The sequence below is a fragment of the Mus pahari genome, chromosome 7 (genome assembly GCF_900095145.1).
Source record: "Mus pahari chromosome 7, PAHARI_EIJ_v1.1, whole genome shotgun sequence".
In the NCBI taxonomy this organism is placed as follows: Eukaryota; Metazoa; Chordata; class Mammalia; order Rodentia; family Muridae; genus Mus; species Mus pahari.
In genome coordinates, this window is record NC_034596.1 from 110,563,072 (window position 1) to 110,582,150 (window position 19,079).

The following is a 19,079-nucleotide window of genomic DNA, read 5'->3' on the forward strand; positions in this document are numbered from 1 at the left end:
ATATATGCTTGAGACAAAATGCTAACACCATATATGCTTGAGACAAAATGCTAACACCATATATGCTTGAGACAAAATGCTAACACCATATATGCCTGGCTTCTGGGGAGGGCTTAGGGCAACAGCTTCACAATGGTGGAACTAGTGGAGAGATGGCATCAAGGCAGGAGGCAGGGAATCTGTGGCCAGGGTTATTCTTTTATAATGTATCTTGTCATGAAAATGGCTCTGATTCCTTCATCTGAAGGCCTGGCATTAGATTCTACCACCTGGCACACCACACTAGGGACCAGGCTTTCAGCATGTAGGCCTTTGGGGACAAAACAGCACCAAACCCCAGGAACTACCACATGAGTGTGTGCTTTAATAAGAAGGGTTACACAAGGAGCAAGAGTTAAACAAAGATGCTTTCAGACAAATGAGTCTGTCACCATGGAGCCCCATTCTGGTTAATTTAGATTCATGCGAGAGTATTTATTACAGGCCACAGGAAGATCCTGGATGTGGAAGTAATAATGAGAAAAGAAAATGTAAGTGAAGTGTGTGAATGTATCTAACAAAGTATGCATTATAAAAGAGCATTATCTTGAGGGGCCAAAACAAGATAAAACAGAATAGTGACCCTGCAAGCAGAGGGGTGAGGAGTAGAAAGTGTGTGAAGAGGCACGGTGTCAGGCATGTCCACACCAATTGGAGACTGAGGGCTTGCTGGCAGGAGAGCAACTGACTCATGAGAATGGAGGCACGATGTCTAAGCCATCTACGGTTTTAGATCATGAATATTGGGCATTCATTATTAGATCATGAATATTGGCTTCAGCAGAGTTGGTCAGACAGGAATTCCAAAGTCTCCAGAACCACAGCTGAAAAGGAAAGTAGAGAATTCAAGTTTTCATACGAAAGGACCATCTGAGGTGCTAGAAATAAATGTAGATATAATAAAAATCACAATATGCATGGGTCAACAAAGGCTGCAATTAAAATGGGTTTTCTGTGCTAAGAGATAAGGACCTTGGATCACCAGTCCCCACTGGCGTGGTAACATGTATCTGCAAGCCCAGAACGAAGGAGGCAGAGACAGGAGCTCCCTAGAACCCCCTGGCCAGCTAACATGCACAAGTCACCAATCTTCAGGTCCAGTGAGAGAACCTATCTTAAAAAATGATGTGGTAAGGAAGAGAGGAAGATTCCTAATGTCACTCTCTGACCTCCTTACAGATGTGTACAAGGTGTACACACACATAGACACACACAAATGCACATGGGTTCGTAGTGGTAAATCAGTGTAACAAAAGGGTGTCCTGGCAGTCCTGTGTAGAGAAGTGCTGTTCTGAGGGAAGTATCACACAGCAAAATGGCATGGTTCAAGTGAGATAGTCAAGTAACCAGACTCACTTTAAGGGCAGTCCTATGAAAGTCCAGCATGAAATACTGCAGAGTAAAGACACATGACCATGTGACATGCTGTATGTTCGCTGTTCTGAAATCTTATACTATTATTAAGGATTTACTTAAGACAAAAAGAACTTTAAGATAAAATGCTGTTCAGTGTTTATCAGTCCTGGCAGCAGCCTACACAGCTCTTGATAGTAGCGAGAGATCACGGGGTAGCTGAGATGCATAGCCTATATCTTGGAAATGTTCCTTGTTACATTTCAACAGTTGTGAAATCACACAATGGTACATTTCCCAGGATGCATCCCATATGTTGATGACAAGAGACTGTGTGCATGTGTGTGTGCATGCGCACATGCATGCATGAACATTATATACATGTACATTGTTAGCTTAAAGTAGAAGACAGGTTCCACCAACAAAAATGAGTTCATAAGGGCATAGAACATTGCACTGGGAGTATGCCCAGCCATATCCAGAGTTGATGCTTGAGAGGAGGGGCTACCAAAGTTGTTTTGAAACAATTGTACTTGACTACTATTCTCGGCTGCGAGGATGGTGGTCAGGTCTTTCACAGACAGCTACTGACAGATACCCTGGCAGAACTACTTTCCTGTGAGAATAGCATGTTCAAGTTCACGTGAGTCTCAGAATAGTTCACAGATATACAATAAGAACATCCTTCATGAACTCCTGGTAGCTCTTGTCATTGAATGTACATTAGATCCATCTTCCATGACCCCTGTCTTGTGACCTTGAATATAGAAGATCCATCCTCCATGACCTACTGATGTCTCTTGCCACCATGTGTACATGAGATCTCTCCTCCCGTGACCTCCTCGTGGCTCTTGTTGTCAAGCACATGTATTCAAAGCTTCCCCCCTTCCTAAAATCTCAACTTTATATTTTTGATGCTGTTAGGGTTCAACACCAGCAACACCATTTATTACAACTTTCGTAAGGAAATCTTAGAAAAGGAGGAAGCCTGTCATCCCTTACTAGTGACCTCTTTACTGTTAAAACACAAGGGAATACCCAGGAAGGCTATGTTCATCACTTTTCAATTGTCTAAACAAAGTACCCAAGGCTAGGTAACTAAGAAAGGAAAGGGAACTCGGTGTCTAACAGATTTTGCTCTAAACACTTGGACACAGGATCTGTAGGGATCCCAGGTAGATGACATCACAAAGGCAGGCCTGGAGAGGGACCAATCATGTGGTAAGGCAGAAGTCAGATGTTACCATCTAGTATTTTTCTTCAGAACTAACCAGATCCTGGAGGAATCTCTTTAATTCCCTCCTAGAGAGCCACCTTCAGTGACCCACCTCCTCTGAACAGTGCCACCCCTTCTTAATATTTTCAAACTTCTAGTATATAAATCCTTGAGAAACAAGCCAGATCAATATCATAAATTGATAGTTGAATAGTTCAGGAAGGACAGAGATTGTCCCACGTCTCTTGCCTTTTCTTTAGAGCTAGACTAAAATGGTATCTCTGGTTTCTATAAGTGATTGTAAGGAAAAGTTATGTCGTGGGCTATTTTAATTCTGACACTTGGAAAATTTGAGCATTTAGGAATTGTGGCATCCTGCTACTTTCAGATGACTTGACGGGAGGCCATTGGCATCAAACCTTCCTGGTGTTTTGTGATGTTACTCATCATGGATCACAACATAGTACAGAAGCACTGGATGCTGAGCGCATCTCAGGCCCATATGAATGAATGCCACCACTGCTCCTGCTGTTTCAATGGCTTTGCCCTGGTTTGCTGCTCACAGTGAGGCTTTTCCGCCACGTGGGCCCTGGGAAGGGACTGGCTGCAGTGACCCTGAACCAGAGCTCGAGGACAGCACCAGAAGAGAGTTACAGGACTCCTGTGAAGGATTCCTCATGTGGTGAGCTCAGAGAACGTCATCCTGACTCTGGTATCAGTGACATAAGGATGGTGATGTAATGGTGATGTAACAGCCAAGGTCTGCAGTCCCTGCTAGGCCACAGGTCCATCCATCTGTCTTAAAGCTCGGGGCTTCCTGAACTGTCTCTATGGACATTTTTTTTTCACCCAAGGGACTTTAGCACCACCCTCTCATGTCAGTAACATGAAATAGATATGAAGACCAACCACATACTAATAACAAATTATGAAGAGATACATTTTGAAGCTATGATTTGCTATACATATTATTTTGCTATTTAATAAAGACAAAAGCAAACTTACACAGGAGCAACATGGATGCACGAGTTTATTTTTGCAGAGAGAATTAAATCCCAGCTGAGTATTTGATGCCTTAGAACACAGAACCCCTTCGATGTTTCTCAGAGTTGGGAGATATTTTGATGTTCTAATCAAAAGGCAGAAGCGTGTTTAGGGCCATTTCATAAGATGTAGGATATTATATCCTGATCTCAAGGCCAAACTCATTGAATTCCTTGTCCTGAAGCTCAAGTTCATGACTCAAACAGCATTTTTAATCAATGCTTTTATTAGCTTTTTAAAAAAATTTTTTTCTGATTTTTTGGGACAGGGTTTCTCTGTATAGCCCTGGTTGTCCTGGAATTCACACTCTGTAGACCAGGCTGGCCTCAAATTCAGAAATCCACTTGCTTCTGCCTCCCAAGTGCTGGAATTAAAGGCATGTGCCACCACTATCTGGTGTTATTAGCTTTTTAAGAATTTTATACAATGTATTTAGTTCATATTCATGCCCTTCCTCTAAATCCTCCTATGTCCCCTCCTCCTCCCTTCCCACTCAACTTCATATTCCCTATCTCCCCCACCTGAATTGAGTCCAGTTTGTGTTGGGCAACCGTTCCTGGGTGTGATTTCTCCCCACAGTATGATTGGTACATAGAATGTCACACCACTGAAGAAAACTGACTCTTCTTCTCCCAGAAGTAATAAAATGCCAACGGCACCTCAGCTGAGGGAAGAACTGCATGCCCTCATCCCCTTTCCATTCAAGGGTTTTATCTGGCTAGCACTGTGTAGCATGCTATCACAGTTGTGAGTTCATATGTGCACTTGCTCCATTAGGTCTGGAAAACAGTTTCTTTGATATTACCCATCACCTCTCATTCTTAGGTTCTTTCTGTATCTTCTTATATCACATTCAGGGCTGAGGACTCTATAAAGTCTCTCATTCTCTGTGGACCTCTCTGTGAATTGCACTATCGTGTAAGAAAACGCCTCTTGGATGATGGTTGGGTGGTGTACTTACTGATCAATAGGTATAGCAGTAAGTCACTAGGAGTCATTTCATCACTGTGACTATTTAACAGAATATACTTCCCCCTAGGGCTCATGTCCTCTCCAGCTATGGTTCTTGACGTTATTGACAGCTCCAGTGTGGATGTGTTCTGTCTCGTGGCCTTAAATGCCATTTTAAAAGTGGTTGGTTAAGCCTGTTCATTGCACCAACAGGCATATCTTGCTAGGCAGGACATCAAACAGCAATTTTTAAAATCAAATATTCTCACACAATCCAATCCAAAGATGTATTAATTTGATACTAACATACTGAGGAATTGCGGTAGGAAAATACCAAAAGCCTCTGTTTTCCATAATTAAGCCATGATGTTTCCATAATAGGAGAAAATTGCATATAGAACAAACCCCCTGCAGCTCATAATGCACACTTTCAGGCCACATTCGGTGGTGCTATGTGGTATGATAGCATGTACCGTGCAACATATGCATGTCGTGTGCTCAGAAACAAAGCTGTGCTGAACTTGTGCAATACGAGACTGGTGAGTGTTGCCGGTTATACATGTGACTCAGATTCATTATGTGTATAATTTTGAAATAATCTAAGTGTTTTGCATGTTGTAACGCCTTCTATTGTTGCCAGACTTTTAAAGTTCCCACATTTAGTTATGTGACCGCATCTGGGGCTGAGAGCCACAGCTTAAGAAGCTGTGCTGAGAAATCAAAACAACCCTGAGATTCTACCTCACACCAGTGAGAATGGCTAGGATCAAAAATTCAGGTGACAGTAGATGCTGGCGAGGATGTGGAGAAAGAGAAACACTCCTCCATTGTTGGTGGGATTGCAAGCTGGTACAACCACTGTGGAAATCAGTCTGGCGGTTCCTCAGAAAATTGGACATAGTACTACTGGAAGATCCAGCAATACCTCTCCTGGGCATATATCTAGAAGATGTTCCAACAGGTAATAAGGACACATGATCCACTATGTTCATAGCAGTCTTATTTATAATAGCCAGAAGCTAGAAAGAACTGCGATGTCCCTCAACAGAGGAATGGATACAGAAAATGTGGTACATTTACACAAGTACTAGTCAGCAATTAAAAATAATAAATTTATGAAATTCCTAGGCAAAGGGATGGATCTGGAGGGTATCATCCTGAGTGAGGTAACCAATCACAAAAGAACATACATGATGTGAACTCACTGATAAGTGGATATTAGTCCAGAAACTTAAAATACCCAAGATATAATTTGCCAAACACATGCAACTCTGGAAGAAGGAAGACCTAAATGTGGATATTTCATTCCTTCTTAGAATGGGGAACAAAATACCCATGGAAGGAGTTACAGAGACAAAGTTTGGAGCTGAGACAGAAGAAAGGACCATCCAGAGACTGCTCCACCCGGGGATCCATCCCATATACGACCACCAAACCCAGACAACTATTGCATATGCCAGCAAGATTTTGCTGACAGGACCCTGATATAGCTATCTCTTGTGAGGCTATGCCAGTGCCTGGCAAATAACAGAAGTGGATGCTCACAGTCATCTATTGGATGGAACACAGGGCCCCCAATGAAGGAGCTAGAGAAAGTACCCAAGGAGATGAAGGGATCTGCAACCCTATAGGAGGAACAACAATATGAACTAACCAGTACCCCCGAGCTCGTGTCTCTAGCTGCATATGTAGCAGAGGATGGCCTAGTCGGCCATTAATGGGAGGAGAGGCCCTTGGTCTTATGAAGATCATATGCCCCAGTACAGGGGAATGCCAGGGCCAGGAAGCAGGAGTGGGTGGGTTGGGGAGCAGGGTGGCGGGGGGGGGGTATAGGGGACTTTGGGGATAACATTTGAAATGTAAATGAAGAAAATATCTAATAAAAATGGAAAAAAAGCTGTGCTGAGAATCACTTTAAAAAGGGGGACACTCAGGTTGCAAAGACATGCTGATCTCTATGAATTGGGGGCCAGTCTTGTCTAAATAGTGAGATTTAGGGTAGCTAAAGTGACATAGAAAGACCTTATCTTAAAAAAACAAAAACAAAAACGAAATATACAGTTACAGTTTTACCACCAGTCAGCCAAGTTAAAGCTGGCTTCTCTCAGGGCAGGCAGAGTTTGGATAAGGAAGAAGTTAGAGAAATGAATAACCCCAGCGCCACTGTGGTTTTACTTGTAGGCACCTAGTCTTCCCTTTTTTCACAAATTATTTGAATTATCAGAAATTTTTGAGAATTGGATGTATGCAGTTAGATGCACTCCAGCTGTAACTGCACATATAGAACCAAAGAAATTAGAAATTTTATATTTTAAAAAGTTATTTTATTTAATTGCACTGTTAAGATCATAAGACAAAACATAATTGATATCAAAGTTTCAGTAAAGTAATTTAAATAAAGCTGCACTTGTATCTTATTCTTTTTTTTTTTAATTCAGTGACGTTTTAGTCAGGATCAGTATTTGTATAAAAACAGAAGCGTGTGGTTCTGGCACCATTTCCACCTGCTCACTAATGGGAAGAATTGGTGCTGGGACTCAAGCGTGCTGTGTCTAGACTGACATGTATGAAAATGAACATGTTGGTGCAACAGTCCCCCTCAACTGTGACTGCAGTCTCCATGGTTTTGGTTACCCACTGTCGTCATGCATCTGATACTCCAGAGATTCATAGGCTTTGAACTGTGTGTCATTCTGAGCAGTATAATAAAATCTTATATGTCTCTCCTTATCCCACCAGGAGCAGAGCATTATCCTTTTCCCAAGCTTCTAGGCTGCCTGTGCCACCTGCTCAGTGATCATATTCACTCACCATTACAGTGCCTCCGTGCTGTGCACACTTTCCCACAGCCCCATGGCACAGGAGGGTATGCCATGACCTACCTGCTTGGATGAATCTTTCAGTAAAGGGAGGGAAACGATCCTGTTTATCATACACGGATTTGTCATTAAGCTCTGTCATAGGTGTGTGTAGAGGATGCAGGACACACAGAGGGCCCAGTTTTGTCTGAGGGTAACAGGCAGCTGACCTACAAAATGCATGCAGTAAACATGAGCTCTACATGCATGAGCACTTCCAGAACCAGGGATGCAGGCGAGGAACACAACAGACCCCTAGGCCAGACCAATGTGACAGTGATATGTTGCAGAGACTTCTTGATTCTCCACAGTCTTTGACTTGAGATTCGATATGTCAATTCATTTGTCTCTTCTGCTACCTGAGAGCTTGTGGTGTTCAGGCCCCACACGTGCATACACATACCCTGACACAGGCAGTTTCCTGGGCAGTGCAAATGAAGGAAGTGTGAACAGAGAGGGCGGCTCTGATGCGTGCACTACTGCAGATCCCCACCAGAGTATGTGGGGCCTGGAACGGAGTGCAGGGGTGGAGAGATACAGCTGGACTCAGTACATGTGGCTGGCAGAACTCGCAATGTGCTAGATGGAAGGAATCCAAAGAAGGAACTAACATAGTCCAAGGTTGAGCAACTGAAAGCTGGGGAACACCAGGGAAGAACAGATGTGGGAAGGACAAAAGTGCCCCCACTGTAGCTGGTCACAGAGAACATCGGTGGGAACAAACGTGAAGAAAGAAGCAGGAGAGGCCAAGGGTTTGGGTTGAGCTGCTGGGCACCCAGGCAGAGGTAGCTATGGAGACCAGTAAGCAGATGTCTGACTGTGGTCCTGAGTATCCTTTCATGGCTCACCGCCTACAACACTACCCTGTCTCAACTCAGTTCCCACTAAGTTGGTCCAGGCCTGAGTTTTAAACAGGTCCTGGGCCCATCAAGGCCGGGAGAGTTGAGCTGTAACGACTCCCACTGCCCTGTCACAGTGTTCTGGAGGCCACCACACTATCTTGGGGTGGGTTTTGGGTCTAACCTCAGCTATCTAAAAATGTGCCAACAGGACATACCTGAGAGAAAGCCAGCATGCTGCATACACACACACACACACACACACACACACACACACACACACGCATGCACATACACACACTAAACAGCATACACGCACAGATTACGCAGATATGTTACATACATACTATTTACACACTTATGCATCACATACCACCCATACATTTACCATATGTATATATCCAACACATACATACACACACACACACACACACACACACAAACACACGTCAGTGCCCCAAGACTTGTCAGAAAGACTGATTATAAGGGAAGAGGCATGGGACCCACCAGGCATCTAGATCATCGAGGATCTGCCACACAACCTTCTGAGATTTCTTGGTGTAGGCATAGGGATAGTGGGGAGCCCCACCAAGGGACCTATCCACAGGGTCAAGGCCACTATCCACAGGGAGTCAGCTCCCTGGGTAGCGCTTCACCTCAGCAGCTCTCCCAGCTCAGTTTGCCAGCAGAGGGACTCCATTAAGTTGTCCCTATTGTAATTCAGATTACAGAAGCGACTTCTGCACATTCTTTCAGGTTAAAATATCAGGGATAAAGAGAAGAGGCAAAATTACTCCACTGTCGCTACGTGCTTAATTATATGGAATGCTGCATAAATTGTCAAGTGCAAAGAATTATTCTGATAAATTAAAATACTAATTAAATAGGCTATTGCAGAATTTTGAGAACATTACAGGGTTCCGCTTCTTCAGGTAATTTGCATATCCTTCATCTAGTGAATTTAATTTTAAAGGACTTCCTTTTAGTGTTTGGAAACCCTTTTTGTCTCGCGTGAAGATAAAAATGGGCTTTCTGCTTTGCTGTCTGCCTCGGTGAAAGCGGTTGCCCCCATGCCGTGCTGGCTCGCTGGTTGGCTCTCATCATGCATGCTAGCTCCAAGTCCAAAGCTTAACAAAAACAAGAACTCAGATGAAATTCAAACATGTAGCTGAGCAAGACATCCCCAAGAGTTGGGCAGTAGGAATGAAAATAAGATAGGTTGTGCTCTGACCTTAATATACACCATGGCAAAAGATCCCCCCCCCCCACTAAATGAATATGTTAATAAATAAATATAATAAACATTTTTAAATAAGCAAAAATTACAAAGGTAAACAAACAGAAAAGCTGGGGTACTTAAGATAAATTCTTTAACATAAGCATGACAAGGAAAAAGGCAAAATCGTCCAGCCTCTATTGTCTATACCCATGAGAGCCTTCCAAGCACAGCACAGGGAAGCAAAATGAGAAGGACCAGGCATGGCTGGAGAACTGAAGCCAGAGACATGACACGGATCACAAAAGAGCTTAGGTCCCTGAGTACCCTTTCCTCTGCAGAGCTGGGACAGAGGGGACAGGAGACAGAAGGGATTTCTCTGGGGAAGTACAGTCATAAAGCTTCTGGAACATGGCTGTCCTAAATCCTGCTCACCTGCCACCTCTTCAGGCCACCAAGGGCTTCCTGATGACAGTGCTGCTTCCCGAGGGAGATAGAGAGTTGGGCTCTGACGCCTGGTGTGAACAGAGATTGTGGTATGGGTGACTAAATGGGGGTGGGGGGGCATGGCTACTGTGGTCATAGAGCGCTCAGGGAAGCTTCTCCCACCCAGGGCTCAGAGCTGGATGCCCAACCATGTTTGCAGTTACCCAATCAAGACACTTAACTGCTCCTGGTGCCCTGGAGCTAAAAAAAGAGTCATTCAAATATATAAATAGGGAGACATTGGTAAGCAGAGCAATGAAACCAAGAACCACAGGAACCAGCAGAAGGCAGAAGCAGGCCCCTTCCGTGGGGTCAGTTTTGCACCTGCTGTCTAGACCTTTCTATTTGCTTGCTTGGCCTTTCATGTGGAAACAAAGAAGGCTTACCCACAGGGAGGCAGCAGCCATCCTGGTGCATTCTGGGTAAAGAGCCTAGGAACACTTCAGAGTAAATTGACCAAATACAGGCATTCTTCTCTAGCTGCACATAGACTGGGAAACACATGTGACCTCTCATGGGAAGGAATATGGTTATCCACTGTCTCCCTACATAATTCTCACACTCATTCACAGAGCTAGCACTGAGGAGAGTGAAGTGTCGTAGACTGAGCCACATGTTAGGGACTACAGACTGATGCTCAGGGTTCCCTAAGTTAGATGCTAGGTATGAGACGCCTGGACCCTCACTTTATAATAAAAGCACTGAAGACTCAGAGTAGAAAGCAAGACTGTTTTGTTTTATGACTTTGCAGAGCCGGACAGGAGCGCAGAATGGTGGGCACTGTGACTGTTCTTTGGCTGAGTTATCAGGAAGGCTCAGGCGAACTCATCGGCTAGGGCTTACCTTTCTTAAGGATGCTTCTCTATTTCTTAACAGACCATATGTAAGTTCATCTCTGTACGTTATGTTTTAAGTATTTTAAAGCTTATCAGGAGTATGAGAGTGTCATCTCTGCAGGTCTCTGGGAAAACTCGCCTGTTAGTAATTTTCTACTCTAACTTTTACTTGGGTGTAGGGAGCTAGACCAACAGAGGTGAACGGGGGTCCAGTGTTTTCTGTTCAACTGTAGCTGAACTATACTGGCTCAAGGTAGATTTGAAAATTGACCTTTTACTTTTTAAAAATTTTCTTAAAGGTTATAAGATGGGAGATCCTCTCTCTACTGAGAGCTGAGCCATGGTGGGTGGAGTCTGGATAGGGGACTATTTACTAAGCATAAATGTGACTGACTCCATAGTTTAGGGCAAGTGTCTTGGGAATAATCTTACTTGGGACTTTTAAGACATAAGTGGCAAGATGTTGGTAGAAGGGTGGGGAGGCTCTTCCAGAGACACCAAGTTTGACAGAGGAATCTAGCTAAACCCTGTATCCTGAGCATGAAGACAGTGGCATCAGTAAGCACCAGAGGGCCCTGATGACCAAGCAGACCAACCTATTCCAGTGCAGCTGGGCCACTGATCAGTGCTAAACAAGTTCAGATGTGAGAACCAAGATAGAAGCATACATGGGATTCCATAGACTGTGCATAGACTGGTCTTGTAGGGCACAAGGCTGTGTCATTCAAAGATATCCCATCTCATAAAGGCTTTGAACTGTTTGTGTGCTGAGTAGGTCAAAACCTCCTTCTCAGGTGCCCTCAAGGCACTTGTGAAAAACAAAACACCCTGCTTCATCATGAAAGGCTTCCCGGGAACCTCTATCTGGAGCATCCCTGGCTCCGACTGGAGTCCCACCCATTCTACCTGGTTCTCTACCCCTCTACCTAATGGCCCCATCCCCTCTACTTGGTACTCTGTTTGACCAGATGGCCCCACCCCTTACCGTCTACCCAGTACTCTGCTCCCTCCACCAGAAGCCTCCCCTCACATAGCTGGACAGCTAGCTGGTCCAGGGTTTAACAGCTATTCAGCTGCTCCTCGCTTCCTCCAGACTGTGATGAGTGACTCCTTCTTTCAGGCCTCAGTAGCAGGTCTTTAGAGTGGACTGCCTTCCCAGACTGTCAGAGCAAGTCTCAGACTCCCAGGTTTTGAGAATGGCTACGCTCTGTAAATCAGTGCTCTGGTGGGCCGGTGAGGGTGTGGCTCGTTATGGATTGTCACAGGCCCTAAGGACAGAAGCCATGGATGACAGTGGCTTGGGACCCAGAGCTCAGAGATGCAGACTCTTTCCCCAGTAGTGCATTTGCTGAGACTCCTCTGTCTTGTTTGTGGAGTAGAGAAGGGAGCCTCCTACAGTCTGGGTGACTTCAAGGGTTTAGCAAGGTAAACTGTGAACAGAGCCTGCCTGGGAGCTCGGCTGAAGCAAGTGTTCACAGGATGCTTTACTGTTGTTCATTTACTTCATCATTTAGATTACGACACATACCGGCTGTTAGTTTGAGAATCAACCAGGAAGTCCTCCTTTCCTTCCTCCCTTCTCCTCCTCTTCCTCCTCCACCTCTTTCCCTTCTTCTTGCTCTTCTTCCTCCTCTTACTCTTGTTGCTCTTCCCCTTCCTCCTCTTCCTCCTCTACCTCTTCCTCTTCTTCTTCTCCTCCTTCTTCTTTGTCCAGATAGCTCAGGCCTTTTTCAAGTTTGCTATGTAACATCGGATCCTGTTGCCTCAGCTTGGAGCTTTATGCTCTCTACCGACTGGACTACATCCCAGCCTGGCTCTGTAATTTTAAAACTTCACCTGCGCTTTCATGAGCAGACTGCCAAGTCAAATGACATCTCACCCACCTGCCTATGGCCTTGAACTGGCCAGACTGTACTCATAAAGGCCAGAGGGGTAGGAAGCATGCCCAAAGCACAGCTGTGTGCTGGTCAGGTAGTTAGAAAGGTACCAAGCTCTGAATGGCAAAGCAGGGTCTCGGCCCTGAAAAGCCATGGGTGAGCTGTGCAGCTCTCCTCCGTAGAGTCTAAGCACATGTGGTCATACGCTGGAAGCGGTTTGAGGAACAGTCGTGGGTGAGAGCCTGAGAGGCCACTCGGCCAACCAAGCTGTAACAGATGCTTTGTAATTGCTTGTGGTTGTTGGTATTGTTGACTGAATTTGTTCAGGCTTATTTATCAAAAGCCATGCTTGCATATACAGCAAGCAGAAATTTCCAGATTGGCCAAATTGAATTCCTGATGTGCTTTCACACCTAGAGCATTTATCTCCAGGTCTCAGAGGTGATGGTGGTTCACTTCTTGCAGCCTTACAGGCCATCCCGGGGTGGCCTTTCAGCTAGCTCCCTCCAGAAGTTTGGAAGAATTGCCTCCATAGCCTGGGCTGCTTCTGTAACTTAATTTTCCTCAAGCAGCCACCAAGATAGCTCTGTGATACTTTTCCGTGCCAAGGCGATGCTATGGAGCCATAGAGACACTGTCCACCAGGCCTGAGATACTCACCTGCCATCTAGGAAGACCTGGCTGGCCCTGGGTTAGATTATTCAGCTTAGTCATGTATTGGCTGACTGCTCTCTATATAATCTCTAAGTCTGAAATCTTTGCTCTCTAGCAAGAGCTGGAGTGTTTACAAATTCCATCTTTGGATCCTTGGTCAGCCTTTTTAGAGTTGCTGTTAGCCCACTCCAAATGGCCACCAGGCAGTACAAGAGACTTGGGAAAACCATCATTTTATACCTCAAGGAACAGGCTCTTGCCATCCAAGTTTTAAACCTGTGTGGTCACTTGTCACTACCCCACATCATGCCACCACCTGAAGGGGTCCTAAAGATTCCCGTCCCTGTCCTGGATTTCTTTATGTCCACCTCAGTCTTTCTGCACAGCCAGGATTGCCTACATGTAAAAACTAATGTCCATTTGTTAAAGGGGGAATTTTTTTTCTATAAAACAGTCCCTGGAGGTAGAGAAGGCAGGTAGGCTATAATGGGATATTGTTTGTATATCTCTCAAAGACATAATTCCATTAGCCAAGATCCATGCAGGTAATCACAGCTGATCCTTTCTTGTTATCTCGTTCTGTATTAATGGCAATTGCAGTGCTCTCTCCATTCATGGGGTTTTCAGTAAAATTCTAGGTTTTCTTTTCTTCTGGTCTTTATTTCCAAAATGACAGGAGATTTATCCAAAAGAATATTTCTACTGAATCATAAGCCAGGGTCAATTGCCTCGTGACACACTTCCTCTCTGGGAAGTGGGGGCAGCTGTGTCTACTGCCCTGGCATTGCACCGGCTAAGACTTCATTTGCATCTGCTAATTGTTTCCCGAGCTCATTCCTCCTGGCATGATATCAAATAGAATTTGTTCTCTGAAAGTCTTCCTCATGTGAAGTTGGGAGCAGATGAAGGTGGGCTTTTATTGAAACAAAACTATCATGTTTTGATGTTTTGATGGGGACATGGATTAAAAGGGAGTGAAGTAAGGCTTGGATCCTGTGATGTAAGCAGACAGACAGCTTTTTCCAAGTGCATGGGGTGCTAGTAACAAAACATTATTTCTCAATGGGTATATGCATAGACATATATGTAACATTATGCCATTTTTAAATAAGAACTTAAAGTTTGCAGAGTGTGTTTGCATACAATTTCCCATCAAATCCTCAAGGGCCAGAGATTGCCTAGCATGTAGTGCCTTCTAAGATGGTATAGAAAGTATACAGAGGTACTTTACTGAGTTGGACATGGGGTTCTGCCTGTCCATTTCCCACCTGTTGCTCAACCTAGCGTCTCCGTGAAGTCAGACTGCTCAAGCGCTTGTTTGAGAGAATTCTTCAGCAGAGAGCACTCTCAGGTATTCCACCCTTCTTTATGCTGACCTCCTTTTGATTTTTTTTTTCTTCTCACAGTTGACAACAAAGACCAGCTGGAGAAGGCAACTGGACTGACAATCCTTCAAAGCGGAATCAGGCCGGTGAGTAGGTTGAGGAGTATCCTCATAAGAGATGCCCATGCTGGCTGGCTGGTGAAATCCAGGGTCATCGGTTTGGCTCATTGTGTGGCTAATCCAAGTAGCGACTTGTTGGCTCAGCTGGTAGGAGATCGGTCCTCCCAGTGTTTATAGATGCTGCCTAACGGTGTAGGCAAATGTGACTACTTATGTTATGCCTTTGAAATCATAGCTTTGTATCTCCCCAAGAAAAATCTATCACAAACCAAACAGGAAACTCCAGGAAAGATGATGATGTATAATACTTAAATTATTGAAAATGAGTAAGTTCCTGGAAATTACTCTTTCCTTGGGAATTCGGTGTCTGTTATTTAGACATGTGTGTTTAAACAAAGGCGCAGAGCTATGAATCTGTCCTTAAAGTGACTTGATGCTGTCAGACTCTTTGGTGTCCAGCCATTGCCTCGCTGCTACCAGACACTATATCTTCTTTGTGCCTGCTGGTGGCTGCTCTCTTGGCCAAGTGACAGTGTAATGAAGTGCACATGTAACAGTGACTGAGGTTCCTCCTGGGAGCTGCATGTAGCCACTCATAAGTCAGCGTGGACCAACGCCAATCTGTGCTCTTGTGTCTGAAATTCAGATTTCACAGCACTTGCCATTAAAGTTAATTAAGTATTAAGGAGTGCTTGTTTGTAAGTGTTCCCTGCTATATACATTGGCTTGTCCTTACGGAACCACTTAGAGACTTGAAGCTGCTTTGCAGAGGCTCTAATTCTGCAACCAGGTCTTTGGCTCCTGGAGCCAGGAGCTGTTTAATTGGTGGCTGTTCTCAGAGACCTGGACTTCCGGGTAGCTCTTAAGAGGGCTTGAGTGCCTGGGGCATCTTCGTTATTGACAGCAGAGTGTGAGAGTCTATAACTGATAGAAACTTCTCAAAGGACATTCTAAGAGCCTGACAAATGTCACTCTTCTCTGTGTGTTCTTGAGGCTTGCCGGATTAGCAGAGCAGGTGACAGCTGAAGACACTCTGATTATTTACTGTTTCTTTAACAGCCAGTGAAGTGGAAGGAAGAAAGAAGCCAAATGTCTTGGGGCTTCCAGAACCTCCTATATCTAAATGAGGGGCAGTGGGCATGTCAGGGAGAACAGTGTGGTGTGGAGACCGGACAGTGGGCACTTAGATGTTACTGCCTGCCTTGAGCTGAGGACAAGTTTATGTGCTGGGGGCTATTTCCAGTTAGGTTTCTTTTGTGGAGATAAAGGGTGGCACCCAGTCATTGAGAGCAACCCACATCCAGGCAGCACTCATTGGTATGGCCCAGTTTCAGGAAATGTAGACACTGTGGGTTGAGTGTGTAAGCCACTCAGGAACAGGAAGCAGGTGCATGATAAGACCTCACTTCACATGGGAGGCCACAGTGTGATTCATGTGCTTGGTTGCTGAATACCCCATCCCTTATTGCAGTGTGGCCTCTGGCTGCTCCAGGGCAGTCAGTATGTAGAGTGGGCCAACCCCATTGCTTAAGATAGGCCTGGTTCTCAAGCACCTTCCAAGATTTTCTTGGCTTCTTTCAGAAGACCCACAGTCTCATACCTCACCCTGAGCCTGAGGATCGGCTCTGCAGTGGCCTGTTCAGAACGCAGTTGCTCATTCTGGAGTGGAGAGGTTGGAAAGCTGTGTTCTCATCCTCCTAATGACCCACCTTACAGGCTCTGGCCTCCAGCACTTTCCTTCTACCAAGGAATCCAGGCTTTCTCTCTGGTTACCTGCGTGTTCACCATCCTAAGTATCTGCTTCCATTCTGCAGTGATGGCTTTAGCGTAGTATTTCTTCTTACCTTGTGACTCCATGTTCTATGCTGCCACACAGGTAGTTAGTGCCTATCTCAGTCTACCTCATGGCTCTGGTATCCTCTACTGTAGCATAGGTCGGTCTACCTTGGAAGAGCTTGTGCAGGTTTTCTGAGATAGCAGATATAAAATGTCTGGACAGTGTTTGCAGGAGGAGACTCCTCATTAACCTCAGCCTCACCTTTTTGCCATGCTAGTCACCTTTGCTCCTGAGATTCAAGCCAGCAGCCCTCAGAGGAGCTCAGCATGCTGCCATGGTGCTTCTTGGAGATAGCCCCTTATTCCAAATATCTATTTTATAATCCCTTGCCTCAACCAGCAGCCACTTTGAAAGCCGTTGCCTCTTGAACCTTTAGTGTTGGCTGGTATCACTGCCGTGGCCTTGAGCCCAGCTCTCCACATGTTTCCTTGGCATATCCCTTGCCAGTTCTAGGCTGGAAGCTGCTCTGACAGGCAGAGAACATTTACAGTAGCAAAATGGGGGGAAAGGGTTCAAGCTGAGAAAATTTTTAGAAACCTAATCATATCTTTTTCTTAATTTTAACTCTCTCATCTAGTAAGCCTGCCTGGTCTTGATGAATTTTTTTCTTTTCTTTTTTTTTTTTCTTTCTTTCTTCTTCTTCTTCTTTTTTTTTTTATAAAGCAGATTTCGAATTCTTCTGATTCCCGACTCTGGAATGTAAAGCAGAGTGTGACTGCTAGAAATCTAGCAGCATTTACAGATCTGCTCCAGGCACTTGTAATTCACACGTGTGATGACAGATAGCAGAATTAAAACCTTTTAAGCCAAATAGAAATATCTCAAAACAAAATTTACAGGAAATGAGGAGATTGTGGTGCACACATGCATCCCGAATAGATGGGTGGTATTTTGATGTATTTCAAAATCTAATTTCTGACACCTTGAAAACTTTTCACATTTTAGTCACATTAATGAAGCTGTGTTTCCTCCAGAGGACAATTATAAGTGCCCTGAAGAGAAGCTCAGAATGTGCTGAGAAACCAGCCTAGAAAACTTTTCACCAGGCATGGGTCCCCCTCATTATGGAGTGGGGCTGCTTCTAGTTCTGATGCTAGCCATAAACAGCCTTGAAGCTTATCTGTCCAACCTTTAAGGCAGACAGAACCGACTATCTGGCCCAGCATCAACATGGTGGCTTTAAAGACCACAGCAGGAGTTCAAGAGCAGTGCTTGTAGAGGGGCAAGAGCTACTCTGCTGGAACTGAACTCCCCCTGCTGGAGAGAGGCTTCCCACCCAGTGGAGTGGCTGAGACCAGATGTGGGTTCTCAGGAACCTCCCCCAAAAGTTTCCAGACTTCTTCTAAGGGTCGAGGAGGTTTGCCTGTGCAAGCTCAATAACTGTTCTTCACAGACATGCAAACCCCTCTAACCAGCCCTGTGCTTCTTATGCTTCTGCTACTCAGAGCTTAAGGAAAAATTTTTTTCAAAGGAAGGGACTGTATGCCTACAAATATGTCCATCTTCTATGTCTATTAGAAGCCCATGAGCTGGTGCTTCTGCCCCACAAACTACTGTGGCTCTCCTAAAGTACACCCTGGCTGAGACCCTGTGTGGGGATCCATGGTTGCAAATGAAAAGCACGAGGTGTGAGGAAGGGATATGGGGAAGCAGCCTCATTTTCTCTGAATCCCACCTTACCATACTCTGTTGATGGAAGGGTTGTAGCTTTAAGCCTCTTTCATCAAAATCCCAGCCCAGGGCTATCGTGAAGGCTCAGTGGATAAAGCCAGTTGCTGTCAAACTTGATGATCTGAATTTAGTCCCTGGGTCCTACATGGTGGGATAGACAGCTGTCTCCCACAGGCTGTCCTCAAACCTCCATATATGTATCGTGGCATGTGTCCATGCATGTACACTCACACATATAATAAACGAGTAAGTAAACAAACATGTCCAGCCCAGTGCCTTTAGATGGCTAAGAGGAGCTTGGGTCCTGAAATAATATTTGGGCCAAACCAAATGGAAGAGCCATTGTGCATTGGGGCCCTCTGTGCCAAAAACAAAAAGCCTGATCTTTTGATTTGGAGTTTGGACTTGCAGCATTTATATAAGGAGTCCACTCACCAAGCAGAGAAATGAAAGGAATAAAAGGCTTTAATAAAGAATAAAGAGTTGGGGGGCTGGTGAGATGGTTCAGCGGTTAAGAGCACCGACTGCTCTTCCTACAGATCCCGAGTTCAAATCCCAGCAACCACAACCATCCGTAACAAAATCTGACTCCCTCTTCTGGAGTGTCTGAAGACAGCTACAGTGTACTTACATATAATAAATAAATAAATAAATATTTAAAATATATGTATGCTTAGCCTTGTTTAAAAAAAATTAAAAAAAAAGAATAAAGTGTTGAAAGAAAGGACGGGGAGACTTAAAATATAAAACTGGAGGAA

General features: G+C 44.7%; 1 protein-coding gene across 1 annotated transcript in view; it reads left to right on the forward strand.

Moving 5' to 3' along the window:
• Positions 1 to 19,079, forward strand: part of Ptprn2 (protein tyrosine phosphatase receptor type N2) — a 755,793-nt gene that overhangs the window by 489,762 nt on the left and 246,952 nt on the right. The window contains exon 12 of the mRNA XM_021201639.2: positions 14,776 to 14,840. Coding sequence (XP_021057298.1) covers positions 14,776 to 14,840 — 65 coding nt within the window. The remainder of the gene's footprint in view (positions 1 to 14,775; positions 14,841 to 19,079) is intronic.